The sequence below is a fragment of the Platichthys flesus genome, chromosome 7 (genome assembly GCF_949316205.1).
Source record: "Platichthys flesus chromosome 7, fPlaFle2.1, whole genome shotgun sequence".
Taxonomy (NCBI): Eukaryota; Metazoa; Chordata; class Actinopteri; order Pleuronectiformes; family Pleuronectidae; genus Platichthys; species Platichthys flesus.
In genome coordinates this window covers 24,307,965-24,329,876 of record NC_084951.1, presented here as the reverse complement: position 1 = coordinate 24,329,876, position 21,912 = coordinate 24,307,965, and the positions used below count along the sequence as shown (strand labels likewise).

Genomic DNA, 21,912 nt, shown 5'->3' with positions numbered 1-21,912 from the left:
GCTGCAGTCACCGAGGTCACTGATGAAAACCACACTACTTATTTACTGCTGTGAAGTCAAAGCAAATCTCAGAGCACTAAATTCTGTGCTGTTGTCTCTGCACACACACACACACACACACACACACACACAGACTGTGTCTCACCGCTGTGCTCAGCCCGGGCCCTGGAGCGCTCTCCTTGTGACCAATGGGAAAGATACAGGAAGCTCTGACCACCCCCCATTGTTCACAGAATCTGACAGAGAAATCATCCTCACACGTATGAAGGGAGCAAAGACTGGAAAATACAAACAGTGTGGACGCCGTCGGACTGAAGAGGTGAGTTCCTCTCAAACTAATGCAACAGGCTGGTTTGTTATGATGCTTTGCACATTTTGTACATCTTCATGTGTATTGTTATATGGCATGCCGTGCAGTTGTTGTCTTGTATGACCAATTACACTTATATGTTTTATGAGAGGGTTTATTAGCAGTTTATTTTCATTCGATTTTAGTCCAAGTTGTTTTGTTGTTGTGTTAATATTTATAACGAGGTTGCAGGATGGGTGAGGGGGGCTGCTTCACTTTCTGCTCGAGTCCTCATTTGACCAGGGGGGTCAAACAGATAAAACACGTCTCTCCACTCCATGTCACTGCTAACAGGCCACAAGAGAGGAAGGAAAAGGTGTGTGTGCCTGTCAGTGTGTGTGCGTGTGTGTGTGTGTGTGTGTGTGTGTGTGTGTGTGTGTGTGTGTGTGTGTGTGTGTGTGTGCCCAGCAGGCAGGCACAACAAAAGCAGTTGGCAAAGTACCCGTTCCATGGGCGTAGATGTGTCGCAGGAAATCCCACTCCCATTCCCCAAGGATCTTAAAAGAAGCAAGCACATAAATAAACAGAAAGACAGAGGGAGGGAGCGAGACAGGGACACAAGCGAGACGGGGACACACATTGAGACACAACAACATTATTATTTCACTCACATAAAAGAACAAATCTTCGTTGTTTAAAGACCTCTATACAAATAGTGGACCAGTTAATATGATAAGTTTTGGTCTTGTAACATTATCAGGATTTATGAGAAAATGTGAATGAGGCTCACATGAATATCCTCTTCCCTGGATGAGGGGTGCAGTGCATCGGAGTTCTCAGTAGAGGGCAGCATATATTCTCAGAATAGCAGACAAGCATGATGGGAAGTGAGGACCTCACATCCAGAGCAAAGTGACCTGGAGTAGGATAAAAGTAACTTCCCCTGTGTGATGGAGCTTAGTGGTGACTTTACAGCCATAGTGCTCGTTCCCAGGTGGATGTTCTGACCTGTTCAAGCTCAGACGTCATTGATATGTGACTGATATTATCACTGAGACTAAGATACAATGATGCTCGACTTCAATGAGTGTGGACCGGAGACATAAAGAGACCGTCCAGCCCGAGACATGAGTGATTTAACACAGGTTGCACATTTCCTTAAGGTCTATGCCCTGATGTTAACACTGACCTCAAAATCTGGGGGACATAGCTTTTGTCCCCAGTTGAATGAGCAAACCCCAATTAACTGGTATTAAAGACTGAATATTGTCCCTAAAGGTGGCTTATGACACACACACACACACACACACACACAGACACACACACACACGGCTGGTAACAAGGTCATCCAACAACCTATAGCATTAATAAGCTTTGATTTAAATCCCAGGGCCACAGAGCAATTACCACCCAGTGTAGATTCATCTGTTACTTTTGTGGGGCTAAAGACTTTTACATATGAAACCACGACTTCCTTAAACACCTTGAAACAAGCCCCCTTCTCATGCACTGAATGTGCTCGCTGTGTCAGACACTATCAAAGGACTGTGCTATTTCTTATCAGCAAAACCATCGTCTTCACTTCCCCCCCGAGGAGGTTTCGAGAAGCAAAACTGGATTCTTCCATCGTGCACATTCTTAATTTGAAATCGCACAGTTCCTGTGAGGCATTTGGAGGAAACAGAGAGTCACACAACTCGAGTCAGAGTGCAGGAAACTAATCGGCAGCACTTAAAATAGAGATTTTTGTTTTCCCCTGTTTGCTTTGATTGCTTGCTTACTTTTGACTTTGGCTTTTGGGACAGCTGGGACTGGAACGTCCTCATGACTCCACGCAGGAACAAACTGGGTAAGAAGTCACTGTTTTGTTTTTTTATCCTTCTTCTGCTTCACAGTAGCTTCAGAGTACAACGAGGGCCATGTACTCTCGGTTGTGTTATGCACTTGAGATTAATGAGACTTGTGATTCAAAGTGAAATTGAACTTGAGTTTCCTCCACATACTGAGAACTCACCAAGATAGAATCAATCATGTCTGTAACAGCAGGAACGTAGAGGAGCTCCAGGCAGTTCTATCGTTCCATCGCCCTCCTGCATTGTTTCAGCTGGAGGAAGAACCCAACCAGAGCTCGGAAAGCAAGATACATGTCTTGTGTAAGGCTGAAAGCAAACTGACTCCGGCACTGAAGTCGGCACAGGAAGGGCAGAGCTGCACAGGAACAATAGCTGCTATTTAAACAAGTCTTCCATAACACGTCCAGCCTGCGAGACACAGTTGTGCACGATCCAGTTTTAAAGGGGACATATTATGCCCATTTTACCACAGTAAATATGGCTCATTGGGGTCTTCATGAAATGTCTGTAATATATATTGGTCAAAATATCACAAGGATCATTTAAAACAGCAACGTTTTACCCTGTCTAAAACAACCCTCCTCAGATTGACCTGTTTTGAGTGCCCCGCCGTGTAGAGGCACTACAAAAGGGAAAATTTCATAATATGTCTCCTTTAATGTTTTGGGAAATCTATTTAAATTCAGGCGTTTTCCCAATCTCCATCTATTAGCTTTGCTTTGACTCATTAGTGACAAACTGGTGCTTCCTTGAACTTAGAGAAACTAACTGTCCCCCGCTTTGTTTGCCACACAGATGCAGTTCAAGCCATGTTCTCAATGGAGAAACTGGTCAAATCCATCTGTTCCTCACCGAGAAACTCTACATCCAAGAAGGGGGGAGTAAGTCACCACTCTGTTCCTTTCCTACTAAAAGAAATCAAGTTAGTGAATAACATTAAAGATGATGCAACAGCAGTGACAGACCTACTACCAACAAAATACACCATCAGGTTTTGAGCTCTTATGGATCCATAATGCATCTCATTGGTATATGTCACAGTTTCACACGAGGTGTGTGTTCAAACTGAAAGTGGAGAAAAACAACTGATGATCAGACGCTGTTCTCTGACCTCCAGCACCTCGTGCCCTTGAAGCAGTTTATCTCCACCTCTACAGACCCGGTTGAGCCAGACAGCTGGACGACCTGATAAGTGTGTGTTTGTGCAGTGTTCTGCCACTCGTGTGTTGTGACCACACTGTACCTGCATGTAACATTTTGCCGCCTTAAATACCCTTCACACATGCACACGTGAGACGGTTTAGTGTGAGGTTTAATAGAAAACAGGTAGTTTAATATCATGCCAGCCTCCTGTATTAAGTTTGCCATATTAAACCACGCTATGGAGACTCGGTATAATATCAACAGTTAATACATTACACGCTGTACAAAGTAAAAACTGCACCTGCCCTAATACACACAAAGTGCATCGGTGTCAGGCTTCATTAAAGGCCCGTTGATTACACGGTGGTGAATGCCAGAGGGGGGCGTCGGTCAGTGTGGAGCCAAGGAGCGCATCTAGAGCGCACCCAGAGCGCACCCAGAGCGCACCCAGAGCGCACAGCCGAACACTTACCAGCCCTGTGCGCCTGTGCTGCGAGGGGGTGGGGGGGCGGTGGTGGCTGCACACTGTCACACAACCCGTCCGCACTGAGCAACAACACTTCAGTAACTACACGGAGCACTGTTTGGGTCCGGTGGACAGCATGCGGAGCGCTGAGCTGAGGCAGTTGCGGTGCAGCCTCGTCGTCTGACTTTAAGGAGCCGGTGGCGGTGGTGGCTGCGGGGGTGTGAATTATGTCCGGAGGCGCCGGGTCTTCTGACCGGGGAAGTTGTTTGTTGTGATCCGAGACAAGATGCATCTCTTTCGGAGCCACAACTACCAAGTGTTCCCGGACCGCTCCTCCGGGGAGACGGCGACCATACGAGGCATCAGCTGGGTAAACGCTGCTTCTGTTTTTTGGTTTTAATACCTGATGCATTTAACACACAGAGAGAGAGAGTTGGTGAGGACGAGAAGGAGGAGGAGAGATGAGAGTAGTGATGAAGACCATTATTGATTGTATCATCCTCATAGAGAGTAAAGTGTTCATCTAATGACTTTAACACAAAAATAATGACAGTTAAAGTGTAATTACTTGATGTGTTATGTGTGTGTTATCCTTACTGCACTGAAGACAAAAATAATACAAAACTTTAGCTTTAGTAGTAGTCACGTGGTTTTACTGTTTTCTTTTGTTGTTATTGATTAGTGTCTATGAGTTTGTGTCTCTTAATCTGATTTTAGAGCTCAGTATTAGTGTGTAGACAGCTGCAGTGACATACAATGTAATATTACCAGCCTTTTATTATTTAAAGTTTTGTGCAAATCTCTATTTGTCAATATGTCTAGGGAGTGTTTGAATAAGAATACAAATAATAACTTTATTTGTATAGGATTATCTAAACAGGTGTTTTACAAAAAAAAAAAATCCATGGCAAAAAGTAGAATGATCTAAAATAAAGGGTAAAATAGAAAAGTGACAACCCCCTTCCAACATGAGGACATTTCATCACCAGGTGATAAACTGACAGAACGGCTGTGTATCTGCTCAAAGACTGTGTCATTGTGTGATTCAGGCTTTAAAGACGAACACACTATGAGCATGTTGACGGTAATATTACATCTGACCCCTCTCGTGTTGTATTGGAGGAAAATCAGCTCCTGGGAATCGAACAGAAGATCCTCAGTCCCACGAGCTGAACGGACTGAAGAACTCGTTTGTTCCTCTGTCAAATAGTTTGAGCTCTAATCAGGCTCCAGTGTGGTCCTGACTGTTAAAGGAATTTAACTGAAGCCACTTGTTTGTGTTCAATGTTTGTAGAAATCTTTTTTTATCCGATTTGTGTAATTGTATATTTGTCTTCATGTGGACGTCTGAGGATGCAAGACACATTTCAGAAGAGATTCTGACACTAAAGTCTGATCTAATGGAATCTAATGTAAACTTTAAATCCGTCTGAGTGGCAGATGAGGAGGAGAAAGTGATGCTGACACAGAGGAGGTGCAGTGTGTTTAAAGGAGGGTTTTGGTTGACCTCACCTCCTCTCACCTCCGCTGTGTGTGGCACACTTCAGAAGTCTGCAGATATTTAAGGAGCAAAGTTTATTTCTCTATTGTCTCAGCCACTCGGGTGTGGGGGACGCAGGAAGGTAACGAGGACACAAAGGTTTTTATTAAAGTCCAGTTATTAATAGTGTATTGTTTATTGTTCACCTCCAGCAGCAGTTTTCAGAGGAATGCTCAGAGGGGAGCTTGTGAGCGCAGGTCACAGGAAGACCGAGCAGCTCTAAGTTTACTTGACTTCTCAGCATCAGTGGGTCACAACATGACTGTAAATCTCCTCTGACTGTTTCCTGAACTTCAACCTGTTACATACACAACACAATACAGATACTGATGTGGTTTATACTAAATACTCACAATGACTGAGATCCAAGTTTCACTTTATCCTCAGTCATAACTTACACAAGACAAGTGCACAATAGAACCAAACGAGTGCTATGGTTTCCTAAGTGGATATAAAAATCTTGGATATAAATATCTAAAATAAGACAATTATTATAATAATTAATAAAAGTATAAATAGATAAATAGGGGACCGACAAACAATAGAATTACATAAACCTGAATATGAAAAATAGACATTGAATCAATATATACATATAAGATCTAAGCAGACATGAGAATTATTGCACATAATGGATAAATTGCATGTACTAATAGATAGATAAATATAACAGAAACAGGAAGTATATTGCACAAATTCTTCTTGATAAAGAGAAGCAGTATTTATATAAAATAATATTTATCTAAACACTGATCCACAGTAAAAGACTTATTGTGGACTTATATGGATCTGACGTTTCAGTTTGACACCCGGAGTTTAATGATCAATTTAATATAACAAGCTGTTTATTCGTAAATGTCACAGGAGCGGCTTTAACTGAGAGTTGCTGAGTTTGTGTTTATTCAGGATATCTTACGTGTCATAAATTACACAAGAGCACTTCCACCGTGACGTCCTCTCTAGTTTAACAAGGTTTTTTACAAAAGTGTAAAGTTCGTGTTGACAACACAATAAAATGAATAAATGCACCGACTTGACATTATACAAACACGTGATTGTTGTGCACTGACACAAACAGCAGTGAGATCTGCCTCATGAACGAGATTCATTTAATAACTTTAATTAAAAAGTAGTATCCAGTCTCTCTGCTCATTGTTGTGTGAGATCAATGATGAGCCCAATTAAACAGGCTCTGAGGCATCAGCTAATTCCTTTTCTGGCCTGGTGCAGTTGGATACTTCTAACTGGGACGGAGCTGAGCTCATCATTAGTAGATGCCCGGGCATCGTGCTCCCTGTCCTTCGTGCTTTTGCAAACCAGCGATGAGACGAGGACACGAAGCGGGAGCTCGCATGCACAGAGGTTCCTAATTGTGTATCTGTAAGACACCGGTCTTTCCACATTCTTTGTCTTGCTCAGGGGCCGCGGACGCCATTTGTGGTTTGATCGAAACTGATAAATCTCTGCGATGCATCATAACGAGGCTTGAAAAGTGGAAAGTCCTTCAAAATAATCAGTGAAAAGCTTTAGTTTGTTGTGTCTTCCGGCTGCTCGCCCACTGTAACAGACGAACAGTGGGAGTTAATGAGTTTTCTTATGAGAAACTTCAAAGTGTTGGCGATGTTCCATTCATTCCAGGCATTGATCATGTGATGCACACGCTTCAAACGCACACGCTTTCTGCAGAGGGGCCGCACTCACAGAAGTGTGTCAGTGATATGAAGAATTGATCACAGACTCCTGCTCAACACAGTCAGCTACTGTATCTGCTGTTGTGAGGCAGAGATTCACAATTACTTTGTGTATGTGAATGTTTCCTGTGTAAGCTGTTGATGCAGCATGAAGGAAGAAACACATTTCTCCTGCTCCTGCAATGTAAGCTACCAGATCAGGAGAGAGATGTTTCATACAGATAATAAATTGCATTGAAAAAGGTCTGCATACATCTGTGCATTATATTCACTCCTAGTTATTGACTTGGGAGTAAAAGTACACAGTGGGGATCATAAAAACATAAAAAACAGGCAACAAAAGAGGAAGTACGACTTGGGCCGAAGTGCAGACATGGGAATGTTGAATATTTGTACTTGCCAGCCGGTTTTTAAGTTCGTGCTGGTCTCACGCAAGGGAGTCTCCAGAAAATAACATGTGATTAAAGTGATGTATCCGTGGCAGTGCATTGAGTCGAGGATTTTCAAAAGGCTTCTTCATAATAAAAGCACAGTCTGTGGTTAATAGCAACCTTTTCACTTAATGGAACGTGTGTTAACAGGCTCAGTGTGTGTTCCTGTGCTGATGTCTATGTGCTCTGTCCTCCCCCTTCTTTACACACACTCTCAACACCCGCCCACACTCCATCGGACACAATGGTAACACAGCACAGGGTCTAGATAATGTATTTGTGTTGACCCTCATCCCAGTGAAAAGAAAATGGTTATTCTTCGTATCTGCACAGTCCAGCTTGTGTTATGTGTGTTTTTATTTGGTGCAAACTGCAGTGAGATTATCATCAGGGACCAGTCCGGCTGGTTCCTGTGGAATGTCGTAGCGGAGCAAGTTATCTGCTTTATTTCAGAGCGTTTTAGATATGAAGAAACGGCTCCGCTGTGATAACGTCTCTCTCTCTCTGTTTCTCCCAGACTCCACTGCCAGAGGCCCTGGACTCCAAGGACTCGATGAAACAGGTGTGTATGTGTGTGTGTGTGTGTGTGTGTGTGTGTGTGTGTGTGTGTGTCTGTGTGAGTTGGTGCATCACCTCCCGACAGTGAACTGTAATCAAATGTTCTCACTGGTGTTTTTAGACTCCTGCTGGACAGAGGAAACACAGTGTCAGAGAACGAACAGTGTTTCATTAAGTCTCAAAACAAAACATCATCTCCTGCCACATTAATGAAAATATGAGTTTTGATCATCAGAATTAAAGATTCAATTTTTTGTTTCAACTGGCACGTTAAGTAGATTAATATTGTTCATGTGCAATTTGGTGAAGATCCAAATAGAAATTCAGATCTAGTGAACTCATAAGGGGACTGTTCTTGTCCTGCCTCTTTATCACTGGTCCAAACATCTGCTAACATCTGGCTTTTTCCTGCAATAGCAATACAAGCTATCGAGATCTTCTCCCAGGTCAAACCACTCAGCAGTAGACGTGGGTTCGTCTCTGATCAGCAGTGACAGAAACGTATCACCCTGGTTGAAAGTGTTAATTTGGTCTAATTAAGCTGCTCTGGTAATACCTTCTAATTATTAAGTAAAATAGGTTCCAGTGTGTTACTATTAGTGATCATATAATAATCAGGTTTATAAGAAGGCTCCTCAACTTCTCTATCCGCCCCTTTAGTAACATTGGTTGGCTTTGTCCTTGATTAACCTTTGTTTTTCCTCTGGTGCCTCAGGGCTGCACTGACCTTTGCTATCATTTATGGTTGCAGCGCTTGCATCCTCTCAAACTGCTGAACTTGTTCTTTTGTTGCTATAATATCCTGCATTGCTACTCAAGCGAGTCTTAAAAAACACATTCCTCCCGGGACACGCAGTCACAAGGAGTCTAAAGGGCTCTTAGGCGTTCACTGTCAGTTGACCATCTCCTGCCCTCCTGATTCCTACCTCCACTGGCCCTGATCCCTGGCCCGGGCCCTGGTCCTGGCTCGGCCCCGGCCCTGGCCCCGGCCCCGGCCCTGGCCCCGGCCCCGGCCCCGGTAACCTCACCACACAAAGGAGAGAACCTTAAAGCCCCTATAATAGGGTTTGACATGGAAAGTAAATCCTGGATTTGGTGCCCTCCCCCTCAGAAAGAGGAATTAGAGAGAACATCTTTCAGCCGCCACAGAATCAATGCCTGAGATTTTTTTCGTTTTGTGCCGGAGGGAGGAAATAGATTGGATTGAGTACTAGAGTCTGCAGGAGGCAGGTGTTGCTTTGTTTGGTTGCTCAGCACAAGTCGGCTCCAGATCTTTGAAGTCCATATAATGAGCATCGCACGTGATCATAGCACTGGGCAGGACTGATTGTTTTTAATAAGCTACTTTATTTGTATAGTGACAAATCACAACATACTTCTCAAGGCACTTTAAAGGGAGATGGAGGAATCAGACAGTTCCCACAGTCAGCAGGCACTCATGGTGACAGTGTGCAAAATAAATCTCTAGACTGAGGAGGATGGATGTCTGCCTCAGCCGGTCGGATTGAGAGGAGGAAAAGGAGAAAGGGAGACAGCTGAAGCAAAATATATATTTTTCTTCTTTAGACCTGGACACAATGAAGCACTCGTCTAATAGCCAGAAGGTTCTTGGTTCGAACCCCTGCTTGGTCTTTCTGTGTGGATTCTGTATGTTCTCCTCATGTCAGCCTGGGTTACATGCAGGTTAGACAAGCATGGTTGAGTTACTGTAACTGTAAATTCTCAAATATCCATAAGCGTGATTGGTTGTTTGTCTCTGGTATCTGCCGGTCACAGAGCTGCATTAAGGTTCTTGTCACCTCACACTGTTTTCTTCTGCAGCTGCATGCTCGTGTAGATGAACCTACAGGGTCACCACAGAGAAACCGTGTCGCCCACACATGCTGGTTAATGCTCATCATCTTTCCACTGAACAAGACAAACACATGAAACTGAACCTGTCACTTCAGGGGGGTTATCAGCGAGGGACCTCAGTTAAGTTATAGAAAAGTCTGCACATTAAAATGGAGAATTATTGTCAAACAGAAGGATTATGTCACAGCTGTGTGACTTCCAGCATCTGCTGAGCTCACACGTGTTTGAACAAACTGTACAGGCTGTGTAAAGAGAATATAAACGGGACCATGTACGAACGTCTAAACCAATATCCAGTTGATGATAAACTTTGAAACCGTAGTCTTAAGACAGTTTATATAATATAGACACTTCACTGTAAAGTTACATCAACAGTAAAACATTACACACGTCGCTCCACACCTGGACGCTGAGGGTTTAATGTCATTGACTGTTTGAGCTGTAATTTGACTCAAAGGGAACAATCACCAGTGGGTTATAGTCCCTGTACATGATTAGCTAACCTACATGCAGATGATAAACTACAGGTTTCACCATCGTTAGCTCTGAACTCCATCTGTTATCTATATCGGTTACTCCTTTAGAGTCTGACCCCCTCTACCATGCAGCGTTCTGCCTTTAGCTCTGTAAAAACGTCTTTATTTTAAATGAATATCCATCCATCCATCATCTGTACAGGTAAATGCTTTTGAGGGTCCAGGGGGGAGCTTGAGCCAATCCCAGCTGAGATAGGGCGAGGGGCGGCCACACCCATATTGACACCGACCATCAATTTAGAGTTTACGATTAGGCTAATCTGCATGATTTTAAAGGGCCGGAGTACCTGGATTAAACCTACACAGACATGGAGAACATGCAAGAAAGGTTAACAGGGATTCAAACCTTGCTGTAAACTGATTCTCCTCTATGGCACTAAAAGCTCTGTAGAAATTTTTTTGGTTTACATCGTTGTCAGGTTTCCCTGTGAAAGCCAAGCCCTTCAGTGAAATATGGCTTTTGATATTGCTTTCCTAAGAACCGGGTTAGGTCATGGAAAATTGCCTCATCAAGAAAAACAAGTTTTGAAAGTTGACATGCCTGAGAATGGGGCTATGGGAGTCTCGGGGGGGGGGGGGGGGGGGCAGGCCCCTGGGAATACTAGTGACCCCTAGACAACATAACTCCAGCTGGGCACAGCAGGCACTGAGGGGCACATTTACTTTGTGGATGTCAGGTCTGGGAACGGGCTGATAGGTTGGAGTGTGTGGCGCACAGTGCTATACCCACAGTCATCTGTCACAGTTGTACAGTGTAATTAGCAGACCTGCGTGAACTTGGAGCTAACGAGCGTGTGTCAGGGCCTCCAGGGCTGTGGTGTTATGAAGGTGTGGGGTCCCTGCGTCAGTCAAAGGTCAGTCAAGGGGGTTTTATAACCTGATTGAGCTGCAGGAGACCAGAGGAGGCCGGCGGCGCAGGTTTACTTTCTGAGTCCGGCTCCATCACGTTGTCCCAACTTCCGCTCATCAAGACAGAACGGAGGAATAAAACGGTGTGCGTTGGGTTCTGTGTGAACTTCAAGACCACCACCCTGGACAAACAGCAGTGCCCTGGAGGGAAGTCCCAAGAACAAACAGGCAACAGTCTGAGTCACTCGTGGAATCATAAGACCGGGTGCAAGAGAAGGACCGAAGAGGGGGGGGGGGGGCGGGGGTTAACAGGGAGGAGGGAAATATTAATGTTACATTTTTTTGTGAATCATTAAGAAGCTAAACGTTGTCGGACGGTACTTTGGGGCTGATTTCGTTTTTTGAAACCGTAGCAGAAAGCCCGAAAGCATGAAATGGGCCCGAAATAGGAACAAAGCAAATTCTTGTTACGTAAGCCCGGCTTCTGCATCGCTGGCTGACAGGTTTTTGCACCCCTTGCTGCACTCTTTTGTTTTTACACCTTACCTGAGCAGACCTGACTGTGTGGGTGTGTGTGTGTGTGTGAGAGAGAGAGAGAGAGAGAGAGAGTGTGTGAATGTGAGTGGGTGTGTGAGCAGGGAAACCAACCGAGGGGGCGTTCAAAGAGAATCCGTTGAGGGTGGTCACAAAGTGAAAGTTTGTGGCAGAGAGGGAGTTTGCAGAGGCTGGGAACTTCCACGAGGCGTGGGAGAGTTTAGCGTAGACATTTTTACACCTCCCTGCAACACCCCCCCCCCCCCCCCCCCCCACACACACACACAAACACACACATACCACGTTACACTCTGACACCCACATAAATCTCCACTCACGCTGTTGACGTCCATGATTTCCATGCGCTGGCTCTCTCAGTAAATAGGACAGTGTGTGTTTCTTATCCATCTGTATGTCAACATGGCTCTCGCACTTCTCTCATAATCACTTCAGAGGGAACTCAACCTGAAACGTTCATAACTAAAACAGGAAAGTGATAAACAATAGACGATTGTTGAACTGCTCAGTAACACTTGTTTCATGTTCATCCAGTTTCTTTCAGATCGCGTCGTGAAAGCAGCCAGGTCTCTGTTCAGCGTCATGATGGAGAGGAACGCTGGTCTGATCCGAGATAGAAAGTATCACCTCAAAACCTACAGGTACCTGAGCTCCGATTTCTGTCGTATTAAAACACGAGTCTGTAAATAACAAGCAAATTGATTCAAACTGATAAATTTCTCTCCCAGACAATGTTGCTCCGGTAAAGAACTCGTCGATTGGCTGATGAAACAAAATGAGTGCCTCCAGTGGAGAAGTCAGGCCGTTGGGATGTGGCAGGTCCTGGTGGAGGAAGGAATTCTCGTTCATGGTAAGAACTGATGCTTGGCCGAGTCGTCTCTTGATTGAAGGTGCAACAGTCCACTTGGTTGAGCCGGTGCCTCGAGTACGGAGGTTTGATTCCCCCCTGCAGCGGCCATTCGTACAATTCTGACTCTGTGGCCCTTAACTGCATATCTCCACATTCTCACCATTAAGCTTAATCTCAGACTTTATCTGTAGAAAACCTCTTCACGTCCCAATGGCATCAATATATTAAGTTGTCTGGAGAAAAGAAATGCTGCATCCCACATCCCTGGTCCACTTCTGTTTGATAGATGGGTTTCAAGTCAGCAATAGCAATAGGGCCTAGCGTCAATCAAAGGTGACCCAAATTTGTTCTGTGCTATTTGTGCCATGTTCATCATTTCACTTTTATCCAGATTACACCTTAACAAGAGTCCCTGGCATGTTTACCAAGAGTTACCCATTTGGGCCACATTTGCTATTTTACAAGTGGGCAGCTTATGGCTCGAAACCGTTTTGTGCGGGCCACAAGAAGACCAGAAGTTCCTGATCGCTGCCTGAAGTGGCCCACATCCATTTGCTATCTGAGGGACATACCTGTCTGTCACTAACCGACCTGCATGTCTGACGCACCCTGCCCGTCCTCTCACTGCAAATGATCTTCAGTCGGGGAGACGTACAAAGCAGAGATGATAGATGGAAATGAGTGAGTGAGTTATGAAAAGGTTGACTGCTAGCAGTTGTCAGAGTGTGTGTTCATGAGTTCTGGGTGACGAGGGCTGGTGTGAGGGGTCGGATGTATCGGTTTCTTTTCTTTAATCTTCTCCAGGATTACCAACACTCGCTTTAAGGCCCAAAAATAATAAAAAGAAAGAGCACAAATCATTTTCTCACCAGACAGTTGCTGTCATTTAGCTGAATTAAAGAATACATCAACATAATATTTGTCAGGTGTTAGTTAAGTTCATGCCTTGGAATGAACTGCAATGGAAACAATTCCACAATTATAATCAATATATTCTGATTATAGTGTCTGTTCCGTCTCAGTCGAGTGTTCACTCAACAGTTTGTCTCTGAGGAGGAGTCGGTGTCTTCCTGGAGGAGACGACTTCAATCAGGACGGACATGTCTCATCATTAAGTGAAGAGCGTCACTCAGAATAGATTTGCAACTTATTTCCATTTATCTTGTCATTCTGAAGTTTTGTGAAGTTGATGTTAAGGTCAATGTTTGTCAGCTGATGTTAGTATTAGGGAGTAAAACATTTCCGATACTGATGTTTTGGTTGACATACATATTCAAATTAATTTTACAATGATTTCTAAGATGTCGTTATTAAACCCTTTTGAAAAATGTATGTATTTGAGTCTTGATATCTACAATTTTAACCATAAATTTTACTTTAAATTATTATAAATAAAAAGACAATACAAATGTATATTGAACTAGCATTTAGAAATAAACATATTTAAGGTCAAATGTAACCCTCTTTTCTGTTTCGTAAACATGTATTTTAAATAACAAGATTGATAACTAACCACAATCTGCTTTGGAAAACCCACAATGACACCATTTCCAACAACCAAAGGAAAATAATGAAATCGATTTTTGATGGCCAACCGATAACTAGGTCAGGTTCTACATTTAACTCAGTGGTTTTTCCTCTTGTGTGTTTTGCCTCAATCCAGTGAAGCACGAGTTGAACTTCCACGACAAGGACACTCAGTTCTACCGGTTCCAAGACTCTGAGTTCGGCCTGAGCCCCACAACAGACGAGAGGGAGTCGGAGGACGAGCTGCAGGAAGGGCTGTCGCTGCTGTCTCAGCTCGGCCCGGACGCCCTGCTCACCATGATTCTACGCAAATGGTCAGTGCGCTGAACATCTACATAAGATAATGAAAACCTATCATAAACATTATGTCAGATTGACCCCCCCACCCCCTGTTGGTTTAGCCCCAGTCACCGGAGTGCTGAGGACCTGGAGGTGATCTACGAGGAGCTGCTCCACGTCAAGGCTGCCGCTCACCTCTCTGCCTCAGTGAGTCGCTCTCACTGCTGGACAATCTGTCACCTCATGCATTATCAGTCAAACATTACTTTGTTCTATTATAAAACTTTGATCAGAAGAAGTTTTTAAGTTTGTTCCTTTCTCCAAATACAGATTCAACCTTTGACATTCAAAGCTAAACGAAGAAACACGCTCTAAAGCAGAATAGCTGCCCCATGATGTTTCTCACGTTTTCTTTCATTAGCAGCAGATTTATATCAGAGAATCAGACAAACAACTATACTAAGAACAACCGGAGTGTAATCCAATGGAATCCAGAGTAATGAATTCAGCTGAGTCTCATTTCTTGCTGTGTTGTGCCTGTAGGTGCGTAAGGAGCTGGCAGCGGTGCTGGTTTTTGAATCACATGCGAAGGCCGGAACAGTCTGTGAGTGAGACATCTTCTTCACAACACAACACAACACACCTCTCAGAGTTACATCCACCCAGGAATTAAACTAATTTCTTAATCCACATATCAATCTTTGGAGTCTTCTCAGATTCCCAGAGTTGTAGCAACAGTTATTCAAAATATGAAATTATAGAAACATAATAAATTTAAATTGTAAACGTGATCTCCATGACCTTATTATTACCACTGTTGCCCGCTGACTGTGTTTTTGGTGATGCAGTGTTCAGTCAGGGGGACAAAGGCACGTCCTGGTACATCATCTGGAAAGGCTCGGTGAACGTGATCACACACGGGAAGGTAACAACCCAATCAAATCCACACAACGAGGCTGAGAATCGTCCCTCGTGAGCTGCTTAATGTGATGCTGACAGAACCGTGTGTTCACAGGGACTGGTGACTACACTTCATGAGGGGGAGGACTTTGGGCAGCTGGCGCTTCTGAACGACGCCCCTCGTGCTGCCACCATCATCCTGAGAGAAAACAACTGCCATTTCCTCCGCGTGGATAAACAGGACTTCATACGCATCCTCAAGGTGAGCCTGGTCTTATCCCTCCTGGAGATTGGCAAATTGATTCTGTATTTGAAGGGTGTCGTAATCTGTGTTTGTTGCCCTTTCAGGATGTGGAGGCCAACACAGTGCGACTTGAGGAGCATGGGAAATCCGTGCTGGTGCTGGAGAAGAGCTCCGCCTCCGCTGAGCAGGGAGCAACTGGAAACAAGTGAGAAACTGTGACACACACACACACAAACACACACACACACACAAACCTCTGATGGATAATTACCACTTCACAAGCAGGTTTACAATCATTAAGATACTTCACATGGGTGTGAGCAGATTCTGTGTCACACCAACAACACAAGCACTGCCTATGGGTTTTGAGGGATTTCTCTTTTTGTGCGTTGTGGTTAAATCATTTTTAATGGACTGTTATCTGACAACCAGAAAAGAAATGGACTTCAACCCTGCCTGGCTGAATGACTCGTTATCACTCCTGAAGTGTTTTAGCAAACACAGAAGTGAATTAACTTGATGCCGACCTCTCCCTCAGGTCACGCCTACCCTGCCCTCCCTTGTTTCTCTCTCCACGTTTCTCTCCCCTCCATCAAACAACCGGAAGATTTACTATCCGAGCCAATGTCACATTTTGGTCTGAGGCAATTACACAGGGAGGCCTCACGTGTAGTTCTGAGGGAAGTGATGACAAACACAAAGACAAGGTGTGACGAGCACGAACAGAAATGGCACAGTGTGTGTGTGACGGGGCAGAACTCCTCAGTCCACTCAGCTGCCCACACTCAGACTGCAGTAACAACAACATGTCTGCTGGACGAACTCTGCAGCCGTGACGTCAGAGGCCGTGTTATGCTTTTTAAATCATTCAGCGTCTAGACACAGAGCCTATAATACAGGATAAGTGATATTTGGAAAGCCCTCAGTTATTAACTCATATATAATGTGAACATATTAAAGAAGTTTGTGTGAACGTTTAGTCCAAATCATCCGTTTCTCTAGGTACATGCAATCTCACAAGGTCCATTACACAGCAATATGTGATTTAAAGGTTTGAATGGAAATCAATATATTGGATGTTCAGGAAAAATGAATGGACGTTGATGGAAGGTGTTGAGGTGAAGATGTGTCTAATAGGCTGGTCTGGGAGGATGTATTAGTGAAGGAAGGAGGCGAATGGATGTGGGTAGGATTAAGAAAAGAGGGATGAAGGGATACAGTAGGGTTGAGGGAAAGAGGATGGTGGGATGGGGTCGGGAAGGAGAATGAAGGAGGATGAAGGGATGAGAGTTTGAGGGAAGGAGGATGCAGAGATGAGGGTAGGGATGAGCAGAGGGAGGGATGGTAGGAGTGAAAGGATGAAGGGAAAGGCTTGGTGAAGAAATCCGAGATAAACTGGAAATATCTTACTGCAGGTGATGAGAAGTGGTTGAGCTGCGGCCCTCTGTAAATAGTTAGCTTCATTATTTATCATTAACAAATCATTATCAGAACCTATCAGTAATATTATGAAAGAAAATCAGTTCTTCTTCTTCTTCTCTCTATATTGCTCTGTGCAGATACACAGTCATGTCAGGGACACCTGAGAAGATCCTGGAACATCTACTGGAAACAGTCAAGTTGGATTCTAATGGGAATGACGCCATAGGTGGGAGCCTGCGAGCATCTTTCTCTATAATGACATGTGTAAATCAGTGATTCAGGATAACCAGACTCAAAGTTAAACTCTGTTGTTGTTGTTGTTGTCGTTTGCAGATCCCTGCGTGAGTGACTTCCTGCTCACCCACAAAGTTTTCATGCCCTCCAGCCAACTGTGTCCTTCGCTGCAGCACCAATATCCTGCCATGGTCTAGATAACAGTAATGATGTTATGCTGTGAACTGACTCAGCTGCTGGTGATTCTGATGATAACATCCACAGCACAAACAAATCATCCAATAGCCAGTAAACTATTTATTTTTGCTAAACATTGTTATATCTCTGTGTTATATAAGTGTTTTTAACCTCTGGGAAGGTTTCTGGAGTTTCTCCTCACGTTGAAGCCCTGGGAGGCAAATTGAGATTTGTGGAGTAGATTTCTTCTCATTGATTGATAAACTGAGGTCATCTCTCAGACTCGTTGTGACGTTGCGCTCCTTGACTTCACTGCACCTACCGGGCCGAGCTCTCTGAGGGTTCAGACCAGGAGAAAAGTGCGTATGTCCTCCACACCAAGCAGAAGGTAGTGAAGCTGGTCGGCCAGTGGGTGGTGCTGTATGGCCTTCTCCTCAAAGAAGACCCATTCGCTCTGGACTTTCTGGAGGTGAATTTGTGGATATTGGAATATTAATACATCGATTTAATTTATCCATAATCATGCTTTTTTTTTTTATTTACATGTTTGTGCTAATACAGAAGTTGAAGAAGGAGGTGGCCAGTGATTACCGTCTGTCCAGCCTGCTGAAAGAATTTAGGGAAAGGAGGAGAACAAAAGGGTAAATTCTAACATTATATAGTTATTATTAATTATAAATGTGTTTCTATTTCTCAAGAATCCTCCAGTTATCAATTCATGAATACTGCAGCGTATGATATACCAGTGTTGTGTATCCTCTGCAGGTTGGAGAATGGATATCAGTCGCTGAGCAGGGTGAGCACCTTCACAGAGTGTTTGCATGAAAACTAACATTATTAATATCCGATAATAGGTTTTAGTGATAAAATGAAGTTGCTTCAGTTCCATGTGTCTCACTCACTGACTCACTGTGATGCTGTCGACAGAACCAGCCCTTTGATTGGTTTTCAAACTGTGAGGATCCCGTGGGGAGGTTACAGCCAATCAGAGCACAGGATAAAGGTGAGCACGGCCACACAGAAACAAATCAAGTCAGTCACAGCACTTTGATCGATATCACATGCTCAGTATCTGCGGGCGTCGTTCCTGAGTGACTCATCAGGCATCACATCAGAATACCCTGTACCTGTCTGTGCAGTGTTATATGAGATCTGCAGCCCCGACAAGAAAGCTCTGACTCTGATGCTCCCGGTGAACGCGTCAGTGCAGGATGTGATGTCAGCAGTTGTCAAACCAGGCGGAGATCACGTCCTGGTCAAGATGAACTCCTCAGGAGGTGGGACTCACTTATTCATGACACTTAATATAAAATTGCATTTCAGCATAAAGGATAAATAAAGTTTCTAGCCTGCAATATGCTCCTGTACTTTGTTGGTTCTGATGCTGAATATTATTTTGGGATATAATCAATGCACACAGAAAGAGCTCAGTTGAAGCTGGAGGCCACTGCAGTCTATACCGCCCTGGGACTCAATGAGAAACTGTTCATCTGTACAAGCAGCCAAGTGGAACAACTGGTGAGGAGTCGCTGCCTCCAGTTCAAAGCAGAACCACAGCAGCACCTTGTCTCTGCTCATTGTCCCTCTCTGTCTCTCAGACGCCCCTGAGGGAGCAGCAGGGTCCAGAGCGAGGGACGGCCGACGTCCTGGAACAGATGGGCTCCAAAGACATCGCCAATGAGCTCACAAATTACGACTGGGAGCTGTTCACTGCCATGCATGAGGTAACTCCGCAAATATGACCACACACTTTGCTGACCACAGCATAAAAAGTAATCACTGCAGAACAAAGTGGAAATTATCTACAGATTAAACTGCCTCAGCAGGGTTCTTCTCTTTGATGAAAACTTACCTGAGTCACACCACTTTTAATCTGACGTCAGATCATCTGGAACTTTGATGCAACCCTTCCTGAATGTTAAACGTGTTTTCTGAGTTCAGTCACGTTCGTTAAGTAAAGACCGGCCTTGCTTTGATCCAACATGTCTCCTCCTTCCTCCTCCTATTCTGCGTTTTTATTTCAGTGGATTGTGAGTCGTTGTTTTCTTTCCCTCCAGGTGGAGCTTGTTAACTACATATTCGGGCGCCATAAGTTCCCCCATGCCACCACAGCGAACCTGGAGAGGTTTGTGCGGCGCTTCAACGAGGTGCAGTACTGGGTGGTGACGGAGCTCTGCCTCTGTGAGGAGCTGGTGAAACGAGCCGTTCTGCTGAAGAAGTTCATCAAGATCGCTGCAGTGTAAGAAAAACCCTCCGCCATTGTTCTGAGGAGAACTCAGGTCCACGACTTTAGACTGAACTGAAATATCTCAACTTCTTTTTGGTGTCGTCTTTCTCTCGCAGCTTGAAGGAGCAGAAGAATCTCAATTCATTCTTTGCTGTGATGTTTGGTTTGAGCAACAGTGCCGTGCAGAGGCTCTACAAGACCTGGGAGGTGAGAGGCCCCCGAAAGCTGCAGGCATGAAGATGAAGTAGATTCTAAATAAAAATGGACGACGCGTCTCCCCACTTTAAAAACGTGAAGCTAAAACATTCAGGCGAAAACACGGAGGATGCCATCTTATGCTTGTAATAAAATTTGACTTTAGTTTGATCCTTGTCCCATCCACTACCATGGAGGAAGCTGGGTTCATTACCTATATTGCAGCCAACCACCAGGGGGAGGGGGATCCAGATGGTTGGCTTCACTTTCAGTTGAGCCATCGTGTCGTCCATCTTTATATAAAGTCCATCGAGGATGGGGAAAGTTGTGCCAATAATATCAATCAGTCTTTGGATCTTTTACTCATTTATCCTTTTTCTTGTCTGACACAGAGAATATCCAGTAAAATGAAAAGAATTTACTGTGCCTACGAGAGGTTGATGGTAAGTTTCATCATCTTCTATCAGCTTCAGTTTCCTGCCTCTTAACATCCACAGTTTTGTGATATCTCCAGTTAATCTTATATTCTAACGTGTGTTGATTAGGATCCTTCACGTAACCACAGGGCCTACAGACTGACTGTGGCCAAACTCGGGCCTCCGTACATCCCCTTCATGCCTCTGCTGCTCAAAGGTAACGGGAAACCGTACCTGCTACAGCTGCTACATGTGGATATCATGTCAAATAAGTTTTCTTTTAGATAACTGTGTCGTTTTCTGCTTCTGTCTTTGTGCAGACATGACTTTCATCCACGAGGGAAACTCCAACTATGTAGACAAACTGGTCAATTTTGAGAAGATGGTAAGACAGAGGAATGTTTGTGGAGAGTTTTCTCAGCTCGATGATTCTCACTCGTCTCCTCCTCACTATGAGATTAATGTGACATGGTTCCTTTTCCTCCCGCCGCCACAGCGAATGATCGCCAAGACGGTGAAAATAGTACGCGGATGCAGAAGCCAGCCGTATGGTGAGAGCTTGTCGTACAACTAGAACCAAAGTCCAAAGTGAAGCATGTGTAGATATCAGGTTAATGTCAGTCTCTCGTCCTCAGTGCCTTCGTCTCCACAGAGGGGCCTCGCAGATCGGATGTTTCTGGAAGGACCGGCTACTCGCATATCCACGTGTAAGCTGCCACTACCACAACTGATACTGTGTTCACCAAATTTACTGGCAAAAGCAATTGAGCATACATCAGTGTGATAAGAACAACCTAAAATGATTTTAAAAAATCTGTATTCATGGAGGAGGCATGGTTTATGCCTTTTAAAGCAGTTGGCCACCAGGGGGCGATTTTAGATGATTTGGCTTCTCTTGTTGGAGCTTTAATATCGTCCATCTTTATACAACGTGTATTTATCTCCTCTGATCCAGACTCGGACCACGCCCTCCCTCTACGGAGTCCCAGCAACATCCGACACCACATCCAGAACCTGAGGGTGATCGACAACCAGCGCACGCTAACACAACTATCGAGAATGCTAGAATGCTAGGCCACGAGCCTGAAGACACTGTAGCCCTCATCTGAACCCGGAGAAGATTCTAACTACGAACAAATGTTTTTCCACGCTTCCCTTTTTATGAGACGGACCTCTGGAGGGGGGGGGGGGGGGGTTCACGGAGCAGCTTAGTGCACAGAGAGCGAACATGTGCAGACGGCACAGTGATGACCTCTAATCCTGAACCACCCACTGGACTTTAAGGACACTTACAATAAGTCCCACTGTCTGTAAATATGTCTAGTGTATGTGCCACTGTGGATATCACCCCCCCCCACACACACACACACACACACAATGTTACAATTACAGTTTGGACAAATATGTTGGTCTTGGTGTCAAAATTCATTTATGTGAAATTTGGATCTCGCCGAACACAACCACACCGGTGGCTCCACAACAGACATCTGTTGCACATCTTCTTCACCACTAATCACTTCAGGTCAGCTCTTGTATTTTCACATTAAAGTGTTGTATCAGGATTTTTGCACATAATTTCATACAATGTTGTTTTCTAAATAAATTATTTTCTCAGCCACGTGTGTATTCAATGAAAGGACAAGAGTTTCTTAAAAAGAGAAATGTTTTTTTTATTTAAA

The 21,912-nt window shown here is 44.3% G+C and overlaps 1 protein-coding gene across 2 annotated transcripts; it reads left to right on the top strand.

Annotated features, from left to right (window-relative positions):
- Positions 1 to 1,849: 1,849 nt before the first annotated feature.
- On the top strand, positions 1,850 to 21,848 carry rapgef3 (Rap guanine nucleotide exchange factor (GEF) 3). Of its 2 annotated transcripts, XM_062392710.1 has the most exons (28): positions 1,850 to 2,138; positions 2,938 to 3,023; positions 7,931 to 7,975; positions 12,297 to 12,403; positions 12,491 to 12,612; positions 14,276 to 14,453; positions 14,541 to 14,625; positions 14,962 to 15,022; positions 15,267 to 15,343; positions 15,434 to 15,580; positions 15,667 to 15,767; positions 17,122 to 17,210; positions 17,318 to 17,396; positions 17,714 to 17,864; positions 17,957 to 18,036; positions 18,161 to 18,191; positions 18,323 to 18,398; positions 18,535 to 18,672; positions 18,816 to 18,913; positions 18,994 to 19,119; positions 19,453 to 19,634; positions 19,739 to 19,829; positions 20,210 to 20,260; positions 20,363 to 20,450; positions 20,554 to 20,618; positions 20,730 to 20,784; positions 20,869 to 20,940; positions 21,189 to 21,848. In XM_062392710.1, the coding sequence occupies exons 1-28, from the start codon at positions 2,114 to 2,116 to the stop codon at positions 21,305 to 21,307; spliced, it is 2,625 nt and encodes an 874-aa protein (XP_062248694.1). In that variant the 5' UTR covers positions 1,850 to 2,113; the 3' UTR covers positions 21,308 to 21,848. The 2 variants fall into 2 exon arrangements, with proteins under 2 accessions (XP_062248694.1, XP_062248695.1); XM_062392711.1 differs by lacking the exons at positions 1,850 to 2,138; positions 2,938 to 3,023 and adding an exon at positions 3,740 to 4,121.
- Positions 21,849 to 21,912: the final 64 nt, after the last annotated feature.